This window comes from Propithecus coquereli, unplaced genomic scaffold, assembly GCF_000956105.1.
Source record: "Propithecus coquereli isolate 6110/MARCELLA unplaced genomic scaffold, Pcoq_1.0 Scaffold268, whole genome shotgun sequence".
Taxonomy (NCBI): Eukaryota; Metazoa; Chordata; class Mammalia; order Primates; family Indriidae; genus Propithecus; species Propithecus coquereli.
This window is the reverse complement of record NW_012148263.1, coordinates 1,031,620-1,053,786: the sequence shown is the minus strand read 5'-3', so window position 1 is coordinate 1,053,786 and position 22,167 is coordinate 1,031,620. Positions and strand designations below refer to the sequence as shown.

The 22,167-nt window shown below is 33.7% G+C and overlaps 1 protein-coding gene across 2 annotated transcripts in view; it reads left to right on the top strand.

The window, feature by feature from the left end:
• The window catches only part of XRN1 (5'-3' exoribonuclease 1), a 117,137-nt gene that overhangs the window by 15,050 nt on the left and 79,920 nt on the right, over positions 1-22,167 (top strand). For both annotated transcript variants that reach the window (XM_012647443.1, XM_012647442.1), the window contains exons 4-16: positions 639-748; positions 845-955; positions 2,117-2,199; positions 4,541-4,628; positions 4,707-4,875; positions 5,622-5,689; positions 6,005-6,142; positions 7,972-8,038; positions 8,251-8,356; positions 10,034-10,123; positions 12,347-12,503; positions 14,599-14,718; positions 21,810-21,979. In XM_012647443.1, coding sequence (XP_012502897.1) covers positions 639-748; positions 845-955; positions 2,117-2,199; positions 4,541-4,628; positions 4,707-4,875; positions 5,622-5,689; positions 6,005-6,142; positions 7,972-8,038; positions 8,251-8,356; positions 10,034-10,123; positions 12,347-12,503; positions 14,599-14,718; positions 21,810-21,979 — 1,477 coding nt within the window. The remainder of the gene's footprint in view (positions 1-638; positions 749-844; positions 956-2,116; positions 2,200-4,540; positions 4,629-4,706; positions 4,876-5,621; positions 5,690-6,004; positions 6,143-7,971; positions 8,039-8,250; positions 8,357-10,033; positions 10,124-12,346; positions 12,504-14,598; positions 14,719-21,809; positions 21,980-22,167) is intronic.

Genomic DNA, 22,167 nt, shown 5'->3' with positions numbered 1-22,167 from the left:
ACAGAAATCTTTAAATCAACTTTCTCATAAATTCTTTACTTAACAGTGGTAGTTTCCCTTTCATTAAGTACGTTAGTCACACATTGCTCAATTTAATAACCAGTTTTATCGTGATGTGGTTTTAGACTGTATTGCTTTTGACTATTGACCATCTGGGCTTTTCCTAAAATATAATTATTGAAGACTCAATTTCCAGATTAATAATAATTTTTCAGACTAATAGTAATAATAATTATTATTGACAATCTGATTGAAGATGTATGCCTTTAAAAAAAAAAACTTTAGAATCCAGAAGAAGAAATAGAAGGTTGAGGTTCTATTAGAAAGTTCAAATTCTGCCCTTATGTGAAAATACTTGATGCACAGTCCTGAGACAGTAGTAAAACTCCTTGACTTTCCCTGTGTGACACTGATTTCATTTAGGGTCACTAGTGACAATAAAAACAGTTGTGATATTTACAAGTGAAAGGTACAACATTACTTGCTTTTCAGGATAAGCAAGAGAGCTTTTGACCTTCTTTAGAGATCCTATCCCTAGCTATTTCCTGGACACCCAGATTCAATTATATGTTGTCACTGGGAAGTCACTATTTTTATGTCTGTCTTAGATTAACCTTTTTAAAACTTTTTATTTATAGGGACTGAATTCATGGCCAGGTTACATGAACATCTGAAGTATTTTGTAAATATGAAAATTTCCACAGACAAGTCATGGCAAGGAGTTACCATCTACTTCTCAGGTCATGAGGTTAATACCTTTTTTTATTTAAAAGTATTGTAAAAAAATTTATTTAATATTCTGAAGCACAGCATATTGCTACATTTTTTAAAACTTTATATTTAGACTCCTGGAGAAGGAGAGCATAAAATCATGGAATTTATCAGATCTGAGAAAGCAAAGCCAGATCATGATCCAAACACCAGACACTGTCTTTATGGTTTAGATGCTGATTTGGTAAGTATAATATTTATTTTTATTATAACCTTATGCCATTGTAGGTAAATATCTAAAAGACTTCATTTTTCTATAGGACGCTTACTGGCTGTGGCAGCAAATATTGGAGACATAATGATTGCTGCTTTTATCATTACCAAAGTTCTAAAATAATTGGAAAATAAGCTTTTTTGTCATAGTTCGTGATCAGCAGGTTTCTATAGTTAGTCCATAGACCTAATGAACCCTAGTACTATGAATACTCTGCTGAGGTGAGGGAAAAAGTCCTTTTTTACTCTCAGGCTTTATACGTGATTTTTAATTACCTCCTGATCTGATAACTCCATGCTATAAATACCTTTACTAGACTTTTTTTAACTTTTTATTATGGAAATTTTCAAGCATAAATAAAAATAGGCAAGACAGTATAATGAACCTCCTTGTGCCCTTCTTCTACCTTAAATATTGTTTAACACCAATTGTTAATCATCTGTCTCCTTCATCCCTACCCCCCAAGATTATTGAAGCAAATCCCAGACATTATATCATTTAATCTGTGCATATTTCATAATGTTTCTCTAAATGAGAAGGGTTTTTTTAAAAACACATAACAACAGTGCCATTGTCCCACATAAAACAGAAATTAACAATCATTGCTTAATATAGAAATAACCAGTTACTATGCTCATTTCCCTAATTGTCTTATAAATGTTTCCTTTTGCTTTGTTGTTTGAATCCAGATAAAAATAAAATAATATACAGGTACATTGCAATTGGTTTGTATGTTTCAATAGACTTTTTTGACTGACTTTGGGCTTTAGCATACCACGTGAGAAAATTAACTGAAAGTACCCTCTTCCGTTTTTCCCTGGGTTTTTATGTACTGAAGCTATTCTGGCCTCCAAGAGTCCTGCATTCTTTTATCATGGAAAAGTTGCTACTGTTCTGAAAGACATTAGGGACATTTACTAACCTCTTCTTCTGGGTATCAATTTAGAGAAGACTTGGATAAGTACACGCACTTTATCCCATCAATAACCTACAAATGGATCATATTTTGATATTTGTATATGTAATATGCTAATTGTTTATTCTCTGTGTAGAAATTTTTATAATTGCTTTTGTGAACCTGATATTATAAAAAATGGAAGAATAGAAACACTTCTTAACTATTTTCAACAGATTATGCTTGGATTAACAACTCATGAGGCACATTTTTCTCTCTTAAGAGAAGAAGTTCGATTTGGTGGCAAAAAAGCACAAAGGTAAATCATACAGCATGTATGTTGGAAAAAAGAACAGAAATGAAGCCTGGATATTAATTCCTTAACAAATTCATGGTCCGTAAATACTTCATGGGTTGCCTTTTTACTCTGTTGATAGTGTCCTTTGATGCACAGATGTTTTTAATTTTGATAAAATCCAATTCATCAATTTTTTCTTTTGTTGCCTGTACTTTCAGTGTAATAGCCAAGAAATTTTTGCCAAATCCAATGTCATAAAGCATTTTTCCTATGTTGTATTCTAAGAGTTTTATAGTTTTAACTTTCATCTTTAGGTTTTTGATCCATTTTGAGTTAATTTTAGTGTGTGGTACAAGGTTAAGGGTCCAAATTCATTGTTTTGCATATGGATATTCAATCTTCTCAGCGCCATTTGTTGAAAAGACTGTCTTTTCTCCATTGAATTTTTGGTCTTACGGTTGAAAATCATTCGACAATATATAGGAGGTTTTACTTCTGAGCTTTCTATTCTATTCCATTGGTCTACTTGTCCGTCTTTGTACCAATACTACAGTGTTTTGATTACTGTGGCTTTGTAGTAAGTTTTGAAATCAGGAAGTGTGAGACCTCTAACTTTATTCTTCTTCAAGATTGTTTTGGTTATTCAGTGTCTCTCGAAATTCCATGTAATTTTTAGGATGGGTTTTTCCATTTTTGTGAAAAAACATCATTGGGATTTTGATAGGCATGGCTTTGAATCTGTAGATCTCTTTGGGCAGTATTTATTTCTTGATGTTAAGTCTTTCACTCCACGAACACAGAATGTCTTTCTATTTATTTTTGCCTTCTTTAATTTATTTCAGCAACATTTTGTAGTTTTCAGCGTATAAATCTTTTGGCTCCTTGGTTTACTCCTAAGTATTCTTTATTCTGTTATAAATGGAATCATTTTCTTAATTTCCTTTTTAGATTGTTCTTTGATGCTGTATGGAAACACAACTGATTTTTGTGTGTTCATGTTGTACCCTACAGCTATGCTGAATTCATTTTTTAACTCCAGTAGTATTTTTGTGGTGTCTATGGTCTTTTCTATGTAAGAATCATGCTATCTGTAAATAGAGACAATTTTACTTCTTCCTTTCTAATAGAGATGCCTTTTATTCTTTTTTCTTGCCTAATTGTTCTGGGAAGACTTCCAAAACAGTGTTGAATAGCTGTGGTGAAGTAGGCATGCTTGTCTTGTTTCTACTCTTAGGAGGAGAGGTTTTTAGTTTTTCATAGTTAAGTATGGTGTTAGCTATGGGTTTTCATAAATGCCCTTTATCATACTAAGGAAGTTCCCTTCTATTCCTAGTTCGATGAATATTTTTTTCATGAAAGTGTGGAATATTGTCAAATGCTTTTTCTGCAAAATGATAATGTGGGATGTTTTTTCCCCCCTTCATTCTACTGATGTAGTGTATTACATTGATTCTCTTATATTGAACTACCCTTACATTCCTGGGATAAATCTCACTTGTGCATGGTATATAATTCTTTCAATGTGCTATTATCCCCTTATATTCTTACTTGTAGTTAAACTTGGAGTATAGGCCAACACCTGGGAATATAGGACCGTATACCAATCCGTAGGAAGACAAGAGGAAGAAGGGATATTACCTTACCGTATAACTCTAAACTATACTGCAATAGATATAAAAGTATATACTCACTCATTTGTGTGTCTGCTCATGGCCAACCTTAAATGGGCCAGATCTCACTGGTTTTATGTGTGTGTGTGTGTATGTATGTGTGTGTGTATATATATGTATATAATATATATTATTTAGGGCTTCTTTTTTTTTTTTTTTCATAGTGTAGAATCATCCTTTTATTTTGGTTGAAAACGCACAGTAATTTGGGGGGATTATAATTAAGATTTAACAACATTACAGTTCTAACGAATAACTTAAAATCAGGGATCTCGAGATAAATATAAATATTTCATGGATATTTTGGAACCCCGGTATTAAGACTACATCTATTGCCAATGACTCAGATGTTTCTTTCTAATGAATTGACCATTACATTTCCAAAGTTCTGAAATGGCCAACAGACCATAGAAAGATAATTCTTTAGTATTTAGGGCTTCTTAACTCTGATAATCCTTCCATAGAAAGCATAATGTAAACCAATTATTTTTGAACTTTATCATGGTTTATCTATTATACTTGCAATTATATTTTTATCTTTATATTATCCTATAACTTTCATATAAATTACATGCCTTCATTATAAGACTTATTATCTCCCAATGATAATTTTGATTTAAGCTTTGATACATTTTTAAACTTGGACCTTAAAAATATTATTTACTCTGTCATGATCATCTGACTAATTACAGGGTATGTGCACCAGAAGAAACGACATTTCACCTCCTACACTTGTCTTTAATGAGAGAGTATATTGACTATGAGTTTTCAGTACTAAAAGTAAGTATTAATATAGGCCTAGTTGAAAGATTTATATGGAGAAATTTCCATTGGATTTGACTTTGCATCTTACTGTAGGAAAGGATCACATTTAAATATGATATTGAAAGGATAATAGATGATTGGATTTTGATGGGATTTCTTGTCGGCAACGATTTCATCCCTCATCTACCTCATTTACATATTAATCATGATGCACTGCCTCTTCTTTATGGAACATATATTACCATCCTACCAGAACTTGGGGGTAAGAAAAATTTAATATTCACTTGAGGCTACTTTTTGTTAATAATTTGGCACTGACTCACCCTAAAAATGTCACTCAGTTCATTAGATTATTGCATGTATGACTAAAGTAGAAAAATATTGGGGGTTTCTTTTGGTCTAAGGTGCCAAACTCTGAGGCTGTCATTTTCATGTGATTCACAAGAGAAGAAAGAGAACAGAGTTAAGCAATCTCACTTATTGATGCCTATTTAATCTGTGCCTCTAGTTCCTTAAGAAAGCCAGCAGAACTTGTTGACTTCACTTAACTCCCTTCATATTTAAATATAGAAATTCAGTTTTTCTGAAAGGATATGCATGAGAGTATTTAATATGAAGGAAAGAGTTTTCAGTTAAAATGGAAAATTGACAAGCAGTGTTGACACTGAATAAAACAGGCAACAGAATGGCAGGACATTAGTCCTTTTATTAAGTTAACATACCAAATTGAATGATCTAGATAGGTTCTAGAACATATTATTACCAAATGTCATTGGGAATGTGGGAGGGTTGTTATTGTGAACCTGGGATTTCTTATATTTTGCATATTATGGTAGCATAAAGTTGATAGAAACTAGGATCAGTTTATATTTAGCCCAACATTGAGTGTTTTTCTTGATTAGTGCTGTAGAATATTAATAGTCAACGTTTTGTAGGAAGAATTTTGTAGAATTGTTTGGAAAAAATATTGTCAGATTTTACTACAAATTTAGATTTTATTTCTTTTAGGTTATATTAATGAAAGTGGGCATCTCAACTTACCTCGATTTGAGAAATACCTTGTGAAACTATCAGATGTAAGTAACTAGCAGTTTTGGTTTTCCTGTCCAGGGTAGCTGTAAATGGTCAGTAACCAGTTGTACAATGCCAGAAGAAAGGGTTTTATAATTCTATTCCAATTGCTCATTCAGGATAAATAGTTGCACCTAAATTAATTTTATTTTTATTTGCTGATTTGTAATTTTCAGAGTAACAAATGAGGTGCCCATGTATATAAAACAATAACATTCTTCAATTTCCTCTGCCCTAGAAGTAGTCACTGTTAAAAGTTTGATTTGTTTTTCTAGACAGACTTAAATTATATTTAAATGAATTTAAATATTTCTGTACAGTTTGATCGGGAACACTTCAGTGAAGTTTTTGTGGACCTAAAGTGGTTTGAAAGCAAAGTTGGTAACAAGTACCTCAATGAAGCAGCAGGTGTCGCAGCAGAAGAAGCCAAGAACTGCAAGGAAAAGAAAAAATCAAAGGTGTTCATTTTTTTAGGTGTCCTTTCATTTTTTTAGCTGTAAAGGTAAAACTGATATTCCTTGTTTCTCATTTTCCTTCTTATGATTTTGGGATTGCCTCATTTCATTTTTGTTTCTTCTTCTCTATAGGCATTGAAGAAATTGTTTTGGCTTCTTTTTCTCTATTAGATTCTATAATTTAAATCTGATCTTTAAAAATCAATTTCTTATTTTTACCCTTAAAGAACATTGTATTTTCTTTGCTCTTCCATTCTATTAATAAAAGTAGAAAACATTTCTAAATATAAGATCCCAGATATTAGTTATCTTTTTAAAACAATTATTTAAAACATGTTATTTTAAAACAATGGACTAGTTTCTTAAATGTGGATATTTATAGCATTTCATGTTATGAGCATTAACTAGATCAGTGATTTTTCTCTAGAAATGATTTATATATAAAGTCATATAAAATACAATAGACTGGGTTAAAAGTAATTAATAGCACAATATCTAGTAAATGTTATGTGCTTAATAAATAAATAATAAAAATCAATTAGAATATGTTGGTGCCCTGCAAAACATCTCTAGTAAGCTCCAAAGAATGTCTTGTATTAGCTTGAAAAATAAACCTCTTCTGAAAATTTCCTCAGCCTATTCATAATTGTTGGATTTTGATGAGTTTCCTGGGCTATCTTTGCTGTGCTGGTTCTATTTAGTTTCAAACCTAATAAATCTTGCCAGGAGGGGCAACTATTCTGGTTTTCTCCAGCATACTGCTTCTAATTACTTAGCTCTTCCTCAGTGGAACTTGGCAGCAGTCAGTCTGCATTCTGTTTTTCTTTTCTAAGAAAACATGCTCTGCAACTTTTTGGGAACCTGTACCAGAAAACTTACAGGTCAATAATCCCTGGCTTCTCACACCTCAGCTCAGTCCTTGAACTTTACCAGCCTTCCAGCTATATATAGCTAACATAAGAGACACTATGCGGGAATAGCCCAGGCACAGGAAGTTGAATGAGGTAATAGGTTGGATGAAGAAAAGGTAATGGGGATAAGTGAACAGGAAGAACTAAAGGGAGTCATTGGCTGTAGACTGGCAATCATAGCATAGAGAAGGAAAGGATTGAGATCACAAGGGAGGAAAAACAGATGGGCAAGTCTGAAGGATGTTGTAAGATGGAAGAACTATAGAAAAGCTTTAGCCAGGCGTGGTGGCTCGTGCCTGTAGTCCCAGTTACTTGGGAGGCTGAGGCAGGAGGATCGCTTGAGCCCAGGAGTTTGAGGTTGCAGTGAGCTATTATGACACCACTGCACTCTAGGTAGGGCAACAGAGCAAGACCCTGCCTCAGGGAAAAAAAAAAAGAATGATGGTATCCAGAGGTACAGAAAATAGGTAACATTTGTAACCATTTAATTCAAGCATAAACCAACAAATTATGTGAACAGTAGCCCAGAATTTGACATATAAAAATGTTAAAATTGATAAATGAGAAAAAGACTTGATATTGTGTACTTGTCTCTAAAGAAATGAAATACTCTTGAAGTATTTTTTCTTTAGAGCACATATATAATTATATATTTTTTTCTTTATATTGGTGAGGATTACTTACAGATCTTTGAAGGGCCTGAATACTAAATTCTACGTAATCAAAATGTATAGCTTTATGAAACAAGTGAGAAATAAAAACATTTATACATTATTTAAAGATTTTTTTTAAATAAGCTTTTACAGAGTGTGTCTTAAGGATCATTGCAATTATTTTTAGTATTTTTAAAATCCCCCTGCTAACTTTTCACTTTGAAATGTATCTTGCCATTCATTTTATGTTGATTTACAATTTTTATAGGGCCAAGAAAATTCTATATGTTGGGCTGCTTTAGACAAAAATGAAGGTGAAGTGGTGACTTCTAAGGGTGAGTACAAACTGTATTTTGGTAAGTTTTTATTTTGACAGAATAGTTGTTATACCTTTTTATTTATTAGTACTAATTTAGTAATGTTGGGTTAAACAGATTTCTATGATAACTTAATAAGCATCAACTTTGATATGCATTTATCAAAGCATTAGGTGGCAAAACAGGATATTTATAATTGTCAGTCACTATCTTTCTCGCTTTTTTCCCAGATAATTTAGAAGATGAGACTGAAGATGATGACCTATTTGAAACTGAATTTAGGCAATATAAAAGGACATATTACATGACGAAGATGGGGGTTGACGTAGTGTCTGAGTACGTTTTTGCCAATGCTTTTACTTTAAAGTAGTGAAAATTAGATTGTACAGTTCTTCAGAAAACAGCATAATTTTAATAAAGTAGTGGGAGGAAAGGATTTTTTGGTTTCATAAATTATGATAGATCTTTCAATTAGTATGGTTTTGGAGAAGGTGATATTAATTCTGATATATATCATATTCCTATGATAAAGATGTCCACAGAGAAAATGATCCTTATATACAAGGATGTCTATGACAAATTTATTTATAATAGTAAAAAATTAAAAATAACATAAATGTCCAATAAGAAGGCTCATCATAATTGGCCTTAGCTTCATCATCACTATCACGATCTTTGTGAACTCCACCATGTCCAGAATCTACAGAACTGCTAAATTGATACTTGCAGAAAGTTAATAACAATTTGGAAAGATGTTTATAGCATGTTATTAAGTACAGATTTTTAAAGGCAGGACACAAAATCATACATGTAGTATACTCTCATTAATAGTTGAAAAAAACCAATCTGAATATAGAAAAAAGAAACATACAGTGTTGCTATAATGTGATAAAAATGCTTTTCTTGATTATCCAGACCTTCAGTAATGAAATATTTCTTTTATAATAAAAACAGTAATATACTTCATGTTCAAAAGCATATCTCCCAGAAATTTGGATTTTTTTTGGCTTTATCCTAGGGTTTTTTTGGTTTTGGGTTTTGTTTGCTTGGTTGGTTTTTTTTTGGTGATTTGAAGATTTATGTTACCCGAACTTTAAATGATGGCGTTTGGTTTTTCAGAAAGAAGGGATTAGAGGGAATATTGTTCAGCAGGTGGAACACTTTTCAGAACAGCTTATGGGTATCTAAAAAAAAAAAAAAAACAAAGATATAGCACCTTTCAAAAAGTGTTCTAAGCTTCTATAACCAGATTTTAAGATCTTCCTGATTTGCTCCTTTGCTTCTCCTAGGTATCTTCCCAGATAAAGAAGATTTCCATACCTCCCTACAATCCCACCCCCACTATTTAAGAGAGTCGTACTCTCACTTTATGTAGAGAGCTTCATTGGGTAAATCTTCAAACTTTAAACCAAAGGTGTAGCACATTAACTGAGTAAATATGCATGTCAGGTTTAACTATTTCAATAGTTATTTTAGGAAAATGATAAAGCAAACCTTTCATGTTACAGGATGGAATTTTTTAAAATAATATTTTGGAATTTTTCTTTTTCTTTTCTTTCTTTCTTTTTTTTTTTTTTTTTTTTTTTGAGATAGAGTCTCACTCTCTTACCTGGGCTAGAGTGGTGTGGTATCAGCCTAGCTCACAGCAGCCTCAAACTCCTGGGCTCAAACAATACTCCTGCCTCAGCCTCCCAGGTAGCTGGGACTACAAGTGCACACCACCACTCCTGGCTAATTTTTTCTGTTTTTAGTAGAGATGGAGTCTCACCCTCCCTCAGGCTGGTCTCAAACTCTTGACCTCAAGCAATCCTCCCTCCTTGGCCTCCCAGAGTGCTAGTGTTACACACGTGAGCCACCACACCTGGCCTGGAATTTTTCTAATTATAATTTTTAGCTAATTCATTGATTAAATAAACCATGTGAGGTAAAATGTTATATCAGCAGATGTGCTCTAACGACACTGACCTGTCTTCAAACTAATGTTACAATGAAAATATTCCTTTCTATTTTCAGTGACTTTCTCGCTGATCAAGCTGCATGTTATGTTCAGGCAATACAGTGGATTTTGCACTATTACTATCATGGAGTTCAGTCCTGGAGCTGGTGAGAGATAAAAGCAAAAATAAAGTTTTGTATTTTTATAATGGTTCATTCTACTAGAATCTCATTCAGGGGTCTCTTTTACTTTTATTTCTTCTTATGGTAATTTTTTATAAAGATTCATACAACCAAGTTTAAATGAAATACAGGTAATCTATTAAATCAAAATACTTAAAGACTTTTGTCTAACAAAGATACTTCCAGCCCTAGCAGATGGCCCATAATAAAAGGTCCTTGTTAATCTAAGGATTTACAATTTTCTATGGAGATGACTTGAGCGTGACAAAGTCTTAATAATTATTGTGTCTGGGTGATGGCTATGTGTGGGTGTTCATTATATTGTCTCTACATTTTTTGTTTGCAAAAAATTCTTTATCAAGAATAATTATTGAGGCCGGGCGCAGTGGCTCACGCCTGTAATCCTAGCACTCTGGGAGGCCGAGGCGGGCGGATTGTTTGAGCTCAGGAGTTCGAGACCAGCCTGAGCAAGAGCAAGACCCCGTCTCTACTAAAAACAGAAAGAAATTAATTGGACAACTAAAAATATATAGAAAAAATTAGCCGGGCATGGTGGCACATGCCTGTAGTCCCAGCTACTCGGGAGGCTGAGGCAGAAGGATTGCTTGAGCCCAGGAGTTTGAGGTTGCTGTGAGCTAGGCTGATGCCACGGCACTCTAGCTTGGGCAACAGAGTGAGACTCTGTCTCAAAAAAAAAAAAAAAAAAAAGAATAATTATTGAAAAATGGGCTATTTGTATGTTAGGCTAAAGGGGTGAAGAAGAAAGGAGAAAGGAATTATTTGCTTTTACTGAAAATAGTAATAGTTCTCAATTTCTCTCATGTTTCCTATTCCAGCAAATTCTACCTAGATTGCTAAACTGTTCAACAAAATAGAAAAATAACAAACCAAAAAAAGATACAGTGAATAATAAAGGCTTTTAGGTGATAACATAGCTCTATATTGTTTTCTTTTGTTTTATTCAAAGCACTTCTGCTAGGCTCTGTTTCAGAGTGCCATCCAGCAATACAAACCAATGCAAAATAATGCAGTCTTAATTATGATTTCACTTACTACTAGCCTTTGAAAAAAAATTTTTACAATCACTAACCTGATTCTCAGGGCCCCTTTGAAGAACAATCTAATGAAGAAAATCCTTGATTTGCCATTTTTTTAAGAGGATGAATGTAAGTTATTCCTGTTGTATTACTAGGCATTAAGGCCAGGCACTCAAAAGCATGTTCCCATATAATCTTCACAACTATTTGAAGTAAACATTGTTCATTGTTTTCTCCCTTTTTTGGATAAAGAAATTGAGGCGCAGAAGGGTTAAGTAATCTTCCTAAAGATTGTATACCTAAGAATCAAGTTTAAGCCTATCTGATTCCAAAGTCTGTATATTTTCTGTTCCATATGCCATTCTGCCTCCTAAATTTCCCCATTGTCTTGAAATGTATACTATAATTATGGAATATAAAAACATTTCTTCAATTTTTTGGTATCCTCAGTCAAACATTAAGAGCGTATTGAAATTTTTAAAAATTTTTAAAATTTTTCAAAGCTTTGTGGAAATATTTATGCCTGTAGTTAAAGATGGGAAGGTATTCAAAACAAAAACAATTAGTGGGTGTGATTGATACATAGTTTAATCCTTATCACAAATAGAATAATATGCATACTAATTCAAAGGTAAAAAGTTCTTAGAGCTGACTGGTAATGGCCGTACAAGCTCAGACTCACGATTCTCGCTCTCCTTGTGAACTGGATTCTCGCTCTCCTTGTGAACTGATTAGTGCTTTTATGGGAACATTCAGCTGTTCCCAGCCCCTTGCTTACCAGACCCAGGCTCAAGTGAACAAACCGAAACTTTTCTGACTACCTATTACTTCTGGTCCAATCTATTAATTGGAAGGTTCACAATCAACATTTGGGGAACTAAAAAGCATTATATTATATGTATCCTTCAATTACCTGATACATCTCAATTTTAGAAATGTGAAACTGCACTTTAAAAGTTAAGGAAATATAATATTTGTTGCCATCACATGACCTAAATTTTCCAACAACACTTATTTCTTATATTCAAATGGTAAAATTATGGGTGGTACTTTATTTTTCTTTAAAATTATTGCTGTGTGTTGTTAAAATAAAATATGAAAAAAAGTATATGCTTAATATTGACCTGTTTCATAAAGTTGCAGTTGTTTAAAACTCAGTTTTGTTTTATAGGTATTATCCTTATCATTATGCACCATTCCTGTCCGATATCCACAACATCAGTACACTCAAAATACATTTTGAACTAGGAAAACCTTTTAAGCCCTTCGAACAGCTTCTTGCTGTACTTCCAGCAGCCAGCAAAAACTTACTTCCTATATGCTACCAGGTGGGTTTTAGAATTGAATGTTTTTATGTCCTTTTTGAAATTTGGGAGCTCCTCTGGCAAACCTAGAAACAGTAATACGTCAAATAATTTAATAGCTAAATATATTTATTTTAGTTTTAAATATAGTATTTCTTTAACAGGTCCCTTGAAAAGTAATTCCTTGATTTAAAGTTAGCTTTGTTTTAAAAATGCAAAGAGGCCGGGCACGGTGGCTCACGGCTGTAATCCTAGCACTCTGGGAGGCCGAGGCGGGTGGATTGTCTGAGCTCAGGAGTTCGAGACCAGCCTGAGCAAGAGTGAGACCCCCGTCTCTACTAAAAATAGAAAGAAATTAATCGGACAACTAAAAATATATAGAAAAAAAAAATTAGCCAAGCATGGTGGTGCGTGCCTGTAGTCCCAGCCTACTTGGGAGGCTGAGGCAGAAGGATTGCTTGAGCCCAGGAGTTTGAGGTTGCTGTGAGCTAGGCTGACACCATGGCACTCACTCTAGCCTGGGCAAAAAGAGTGAGATTCTGTCTCAAAAAAAAAAAAAAAAGCAAAGAAATTCCATAAACCATTGAGAACCTAGCTTCATTTTCAGCACAGTTTGTCTCTGCACTGAAAACAGTAAACGAAAACAGCCAAAATCTAAAACTGTCTACTTTGTCCAAACATTTGCAGGTTCATTCCTCTTCTCTTTTATTCCTTCCTTTTAGAATAGTAATGATTCTAATAAGTCATTTATCTAAATGCAGTATTACCTTAGAATGTATTTGGATTTTAAGTATTTCATTTATCAGATTGTGAAATGAAAGACCTTTCTTTGGTTAACATATTTCACATAATAGGAAGAAGATATTTCAGGGGTGATATGGTCACCAAAATTACACTATGCCTACTAAGGTGATTCTGAAAGTAAACTTTACTTAGTCCTTCTAGGGTATCATTCTGTTCTTTTATAATAATTCCATGGTCTGGTGCCAGGAATTGGAGTAGACACACCACACATACCCTTTGCTACTTTAATGGTGTCAGGCTCCTTTCTTCATCTTTCTGAAACTTAATCTATCCTTGATCCTGGTGTCCCTTTTTTCTTTTCTTAAGTTTCTTTGATGCTATTTTTCCTGCCTTCAATTATGTTAAGCTTTGATATTCAACCACTCTGGACCACTATGACCATGCAAGTATTTTACAGCCACATCTGTTTTAATTGCTCACTGCCCATGCCATACTGTTTATCAAATATTTTGAGTATCACCCTGAGAATGTGCTGGGTTTTAAAAATTTTGTATCTTCAATGTTCATTTTCTAGAAGACATCCTTATGCTTTCTTTGTCTACCTCTCTTATAAAACTCTAATAAAAAGATGCGTTACAGACTGTTTCTCTTTGATAGTCATGGTGCAGTGGTTCTTGAGATTTTAGGATTTTCTTTTTCTTTTTAAATTACCTTAGATCAACAGTCCCCAACCTTTTTGGCACCAGGGACCAGTTTCATGGAAGACAATTCTTCCACAGACAGGATGGAGGCGGGCAGAGCTCAGGTGGTGATGCAAGGGATGGGGAGCAGCTGCAAATACAGATGAAGCTTCACTCGCTCACCTTCTACTGTGCGGCCTGGTTCCTAACAGGCTACGAACCAGTACCAGTCTGTGGCCTGGAGGTTGGGGACCACAGCCTTAGACAACAGTTGTTATTTTACTTAATATAGTTTATTAGGACATAAAGGCAACTTGTTAATTTGAGTTAAAAAATGGAGGACTTTTAGAAGCCTGTGAAATGAAGTCTGAAGAAGAAAACAATTTAGGTCGTGGGTCTTATAGGGTGAAAAGACAATAAAAAGTAATAGCAAAATTAATGTTCAAAGTAAAGGTGGTTTTGCTATATAACTATGTCAGTAAAATAGGGAAACGATGAGTAGCAATAAAGTTAGAATTGTTCTAGTTGAAAATCAAAACATAGCAAGTATATTGCAACATATCTAAGATATAAAACTTTAGTTTGCTTTACTTAGAAATTTTAAACTGTAATGTGAGGAAATATAAATAAATTAACAAAAAGCTACACTGATGTTAGTTCTTATATTTCTTTAACACTATTTCATATTTTCACAGCATTTGATGACCAGTGAAGACTCTCCAATTATAGAATATTATCCACCTGATTTTAAAACTGACCTAAATGGGAAACAACAGGAATGGGAAGCTGTAGTATTAATACCTTTTATTGATGAGGTCAGTGCATGAACTAATTATATATACACTTACATTCTTAATCAGAGATTATTTCAATAAGTTAGCGAGCAATGGGTTTTAAACCATTTATGTTTTGTTAATGAGATTTAGCTACTGTCCTCATTATGTGCATGAAAATTTCTAGGATGAGGTTGGACTGGCTTTACTATTATTAGACAAAGTAGTCTTCAGAACAAGGAGTATTACCAGAGATAAAGAGATATTTCATACTGGTAAGAGTCAGTTCAAGAAGACATAAAAATCCTAAATGTAGATACACCTAATAACAGACCCTCAAATACATGAAGCAAAAACTGTCAGAATTGAAGGGAGAAATAGACAAATACACAGTTATAGTTGGAAATTTCAGTACTTTTCTGTGAGAAATTAATTGTACAATAGGACAGAAAATCAGTAAGGATAAAGAAGACTTGAATAATGCTATAAACCTACTCAACCTCATTAATATTTATAGAATAATACAGCAACTGCAGAATACATATTCTTTTTAAATGAATAAGAAACATTCACCAAGATTATTTGCTGAGCCATAAAACATGTCTCAATAAATTTAAAAGTATTGAAATCATATAGGGACTTTTCTCTGATCACATGGAATAAAATTAGAAATTAGTAACAAAGATCTGGAAAATCCCCAAATATTTTGAAAATAAATAACACACTTCTAAATAAACTGTACCTGAAAGAAAAAATTAAAAGGGAAATAAGAAAATATTTTGATCTGGATAATAATTAAAAGGCAACATATCGCAGTCTATATGATGTAACTAAAGCAGGAATTAAAGGGAAACTTAAGGTTCTAGATGTTTATACTAAATAAGAAAAAGATTTAAAATAAATAATCTAGGCCGGACATGGTGGCTCACACCTGTAATCCTGACACTCTGGGAGGCTGAGGCGGGCAGATCGTTTGAGCTCAGGAGTCCAAGACCAGCCTGAGCAAGAGCAAGACCCTGTCTCTACTAAAAAAAAAATAGAAATTAGCTGGACAATTAAAATATATATATAGAAAAAATTAGCTGGACATGGTGGTGCATGCCTGTAGTCCCAGCTACTTGGGAGGCTGAGACAGGATTGCTTAAGCCCAGGAGTTTGAGGTTGCTGTGAACTAGTCTGATGCCACGGCACTCTAGCCCGGGCAAAAGAGTGAGACTCTGTCTCAAAAAAATAAAAATAAAATAAAATAAATGATCTAAGCTTCTCCCTTAAGCTAGGAAAAAAAGAACAAATTAAACCCAAACTAAGGAGAACAATAGCAGAATAAAGATAAGAGCAGAAATTCATGGAAAATGAATAAATAATAGAGAAAAGTTAATGAAATGAAAAGTTGGTCCTTTGAAAAGATTAATAAAATTGACAAATCCTAGCTAGACTGACCAGGAAAGTAGAAAAACAAACAAACAAAAAAGGGGGGAGACACATAAATTACCAATAGTAGAAATGAAAGAGGAGACAACTTATAGATCTCACATATAGTAAAGGGATGGTTAAGAAATACTATGATCAACTTTATGCCATCAATTCAACAGCCTAGATAAAATGAATACATTTATCACAACTTAGCAAAACTGACAGAGATACAAAAATCTGAATAGTCTTATATCTACTAGACCCCGATGTTTCCACTTGTGAATTCTAGCAAACATTTGGGAAAGAAATAATACCAATCTTACATAAACTTTCAGAAAATAAAAGAAGGGGATCACTTCCCAACATTTTATACCAGTATATTCCAGATACCCAAACTAAATAGTGGCATTATAAGAAAAGAAAATTACTGACTGATATCCCCCTTAAAAGTAGATGCAAAAACTCTTAAGAAAATAACACAAGATAGAATCTGGCAATATATAAAAAGCATAATACTCATGACCAAATGGGATTTATTTCAGAAAAACAAGGTTAGTTTGCAATGTAACTTGCCACACTATCAATATTCAACATCCAATTTTAATGGAAACAAACTGGGAATAATAGGAAACTTCCTCAACTTGATAAGGGGCATATAAAAAAATCCTACTTCAAACAACATACTTAGTAGTAAAAGAATGACCATTTTCTCTGTAAAATCAAGAATAGGACAAAGATATCCATTCTAACTACTTCTCTCTCAAATTTTACTGGAAGTCAAGTTGAAAAAAAGAAGTAAAAGGCATGCAGATCAGAAAGGCAGAAGTGAAATTCTCTTTATTTGCACGTGGCATTAGTATTTACAAAATACTAATATAAAAGCTAATTGTATACAACAAACCATTGGAAAATTAACAGTTTTTAAAATTTTACTTAAAATAGCATTAAAACTATAAAATATACAGCTATAAATTTTATAACATATGATCAAGCCCTCTACCCTGAAAACTACGTACAGTGTTGAGAGATAGAAAACCTAAATAAATGAAGTGATATACCATGTTCATGGATTAGAAGATTTACTGTTGTTGAGATATAAATTATTCCCAGGTTGATCTTCAAACTCAACATAATCCACTGAAAATCCCAGCAAGTTTTTATGTAGAAAATGGAAATTTGATTCTAAAGTTTTTATAAAATTGCAAAGGAGAATAGCCAAGACAACAATGAACAATGTTGGAGGACTTAACATGACTTGGTTTTAAGACATAACATGAAGCTACAGTAATCAAGATAGTATATTGTTATTGGTGTAGTAATGGATCAATTAGAACAGAAAGAGTCCACACATAGATATATACCTGTGAAGTTAATTCATCTTCAGTTAAGGCACCAAGGCAATTTGATGGGTAAAGAAAGAGCTTTTCAATAATTTGTGCTGGAACATCTGGCTATGTGGATAGAGAAAGGTGAATCTTGACCTGTATTTTCATACCATACACAAAACTTAATTCAAAATATATCATAGATCTAAATGTAAAAGCTAAAACTATAAAATTTCTGGAAGCAAACTCAGGAGAATTTAAATGAAAATTCAGAAAGCAATAACCATAAAAGGAAAAAATTGAGAAAATAGATTTCACCAGAATTTTTAAAACTTGTGCTTATCAAAAGACACTGTTAAGGCTGGATGCAGTGGCTCATGTCTATAATCCCAGAACTTCAGGAGGCCAAAACAGGAGGATCATTTGAAGCTAGGAGTTTGAGACCAGCCTTGTCAACACAGTGAGACCCTATCTCTACAAAAATATTTTAAAACTTACCCAGGCATAATGGCGCAAGCCTGCAGTCCTAGCTACTGGAAGGCTGAGACAGGAGGATCCCTTCAGCTTAGGAGTTGGAGGCTGCAGTGAATTGTGGTTGCACCACTGTACTCCAGCCTGGGCAATAGAGTGAGGCCCTGTCTCAAAAGAATGAACAAAGAAAAAAAAAAGACACTGTTAAAAAATGAGCTGATAAGCCACAGACTGGTGTCTTATATGTGCATAGAATTGGTATCCAGAATATATAAACAACTTCTCCAACTCAATAGTGAAAAGACAGAGAAACTAATTGTGAAAGTGGGCAAAATATTTGAAGGCCATTTCACAAAGCTAGATATATAAATAACAAGGACATGAAAAAGTGCTCAATATCATTAGCCATCAGGGAAATGTAAATTAAAAAAAAAAGAGATACCACTATATTATATTCCCAGTAGAATGGGAAAAAAATTAAAAGACTAGCCAGGCATAGTGGCTTATGCCTATAATCCCAGCTACTCAGGAGGCTGAAATGAGAGGATCTCATGAGACCATGAGTTTGACATAAGCCTGGGGCAATATAATGAGACTCTGTCTATAAAAAAAATTTTTAAATTGGCCAGGTGTACTGGTATGTGCCAAGAGTTTAAGACTATGGTGAGCTATAATCATGCCACTACAACCTGGGTGACAGGGTGAGACCGCATCTCTTAAAAAAAAAAAAAAATTAAAAGACAGACAGTACCAAATATTGGTGAGAATGTGAAGCAAGTGAAATTTTCTTTTCTTTCTTTCTTTTGTTTTTTTTTGTAGAGACTCACTTTGTTGCCCAGGCTAGACTTGAATTCTTGGGCTCAAGTGATCCTCCCGCTTCAGCCTCCCAAAGTGCTGAGATTACAGATGTGAGCCACCACTCCCAGCCTGAGATTTTCATACACTAATAGTGGAAGTATAAAATGGTACAAGCCCTTTGCATGTCTACCTGGTAGTTTCTCATAAAGTTAATCATACAGTTATCCTAGGACCCAATGATTCCATTCTTAGGTAATTACCAAGAGTAGGGAGGAAAGTATGTTTAAAAACAGTCTTGTACAAGAATATTCATAGTAATTAAGACCTGGAAACAACCCAATGCCCATCAACAGGAGAATGGGTAAACGTATTGTGGTATAGGTTAACCATCCCTAATCTGAAAACCCCAAATTTGAAATGCTCCAAAATCCAAAGTTTTTGGGTGCTGATATGATGCCACAAATTGAAAATTCTACACTTGACCTCATGGGAAGGGTCACAGTCAAAACACAGGTGCACAACACACAGTTTATTCAGCATTCCTAAGGGAAAAAAGCCCCTTTCACCCATGATCTGTCTTTTCCGCACACACCCAGATTCCCGCACACAAGCACACCCTTAAAGGGTGATAAAATGGCACATGTGCAGGCCAGACACGCATTGACAGGTTCCCCAAGACCTACATGCATCACTCCCTGGTTTTTTGCTTATTCTTTGCTCTGTGGTGTGAAGATACTCATGAAAATGTCAAAAAGGCCTACAGATACCTCTGTGGATAACAGTGATAAGAAAAAGAGGAAACATTTATGTTTACTTACAGCACAAAAAGTCAAGCTATTGGAGAAACTGGACAGTGGTGTAAGTGTGAAATATCTTACAGAAAATTAGGGTTTTGAAATGGAATGACCACCAAATATGACCTGAAGACGTAGAAGGATAAGTTGTTGAAGTTCTGTGCTGAAAGTGATGATCAGAAGTTAATGAAAAATAGAAAAATACTGTGTAAAGCTGAAAATGAAGGTATCAATTGCATATTGAAAGATTGTATCCATCAGCACTACAGTGAATACATGCCACTGAATGGTATGCAGATAATGAAATGAGCAAAGATCTATCACAGAGATCTGAAAATTGAACAAAACTGTGAGCATTAAACAGACTTGTTGCAGAAATTTAAGAAAAGACACAGCATTGAATTTTAAAAGGTTTGGTGTGATAAAGCATCTGCTTATCACAAAGCAGCAAAGAAATTCATTGCCAAGTTTGTCAAGGTCATTGTTGATGAATACCTGACATCAAAACAAGTCTAATGCTGACTGAACATCACTATTTCAGTGATACTGCCCGAGAAAGACACTGAGTACAGCTGATAAGACAGTGCCTACGGGAATTAAGGAAGCCAAGAACAGAATAACTATGCTGGAATGTACTTATGCAGCAGGTGCACGTTAAGTTTAACTTGCTGTGATGAGCAAAAGCTTTCATCCTTGCTGTTTTCAAGGAGTGAATTGCTTGCTAGTCCATTATTATGCTAACAAAAAGGCATGGATCACCAGGGACATCTTTTCAGATTGGTTTCACAAACATTTTGTATCAGTAACTTTCGCTCACTGCAAAGAAGCTGACTAGGTAACAACTGCAAGAATTCGTTATTACTTGACATTTGTTCTGCTCATCTTTCAGCTGAAATTCTCACCAAAAATAATGTTTATGCCATGTTCTTTCCCCCAAATGTAACTTCATTAATTCAGCCATGTGACCAGTTCTATCCGAAAAATTATTGCATAGACCAGTGTCAAGAGGCTTTTTCCTTGTGTTTTGTTCTAGTAGTAGTTTTATAATATAAGGTCTTAATGTTTAAGTCTTTTATCCATTTTGAGTTGATTTTGTATATTCTCTAAGATAACAGTCCAGTTTCATTTTTCTGCATGTGGACATTTAGTTGTCCCACACCAATTATTGAAGAGACTATCCTTTCTTTCCATATTGTGTGTTGTTGACACCTTTGTCAAAGATCAGTTGACTATAAATCATGAATTTATTTCTGGGCTCTCTCTTTTGTTGCATTGGTCTATCTGTCTTTTTTTGTTGAGTACATTTTTATATATGTTTACCCATTGCATTTTCTCTTCTGTAACTTGCCTGTTTATATTCGCTCCCCATTTCTTTTTTTTTTTTTTTTAGCTACTTCGTACATTAGCAGTAGTTTTTCCAGTATCGCATTTTTCTCTTGATTTATTTGTATGTGGCATCTTCTGTTATGTACATTTTCTTTACTTAAAAATATATTTTCCCTTAAGGCTGATAAATTTTTTTATGTCTTGCTAAATAAGAGTGTATCACTCCAAATGATCAGTACTCACCTAGATTTTTTTCCTGATACTTTTATTGTTTTATTATTGTGATACTTGTTATATGATATGAAATTTGGAAATGTACATGCTTTTTTTCCAGCTAGATAGCTAATTGTAACAGTATCATTATTTAAATATTAGAAATACTATGTTTTGACATAGATTTGGATCTGTTGTACTGTATTCTGTTCTTGTCTTTGAGTCTCTTGTAGTGCCAATACTAAAGTATTTTGATTACAGTAGCTTTATAAAAAGTGATAATATCTACTAAGACAAGTCCCCAGTGACTTTTTGCTGGTCACGCATTCATTCTTCCATATGAACACTGACATCATTTTTTTTTTTTTTTTAATATTTTAAACCATTAATATTGTGATTGGAACTATGTTAAATATATAAGTTAATCTGAAAAGATGGATGTTACTATACCACTGCAGAATTTGTAAAGTAAGAGATTAATGCTCTATAAATTATGATCTAATAATTGTAATAACGTCACATTTAAAATTTGATTTTTTCTGCTGTTCTTAGTGGCTACTGTTGGGGTAGTAGCTTCAGAGGAATTTGCAGTGGCAAGAATATTCTAGGGCTCTTTAAAGCAATAAATAGCATATCATTTTTCTATGTAATAAAATGGCAGAGTTTCATTAATTAAGATTTTTTTTTCCCAAGAACATAGTGATTCAGAATATGGTAGGAAACGATTTATTCTGTATGTTGAAATTACAAAATTTTCATACTTTTAACCCTTCTCTTCAATCTTTGTATTTAGAAACGACTGTTGGAAGCCATGGAGTCATGTAACCACTCCCTCAAAAAGGAAGAGAGGAAAAGAAACCAACATAGTGAGTGCCTAATGTGCTGGTATGACAGAGACACAGAGTTCACCTATCCTTCTCCATGGTCAGAAAAGTTCCCTGCCATAGAACGATGTTGTACAAGGTAATGTTACTTGGTAATTTTTCAGTGACAGAAGAGCCCCCCAACACCAAACAAAAAAAAGCTTTGAATATCTATTCAGAGAATTAACAAATACTTTATGACAGTTATAGTCAATTGATAATTAAGGATCTAATCATCTCTCACACTTGTTTCTATAATTCTTCACTTTGGTCAGATTCTACTTCTCT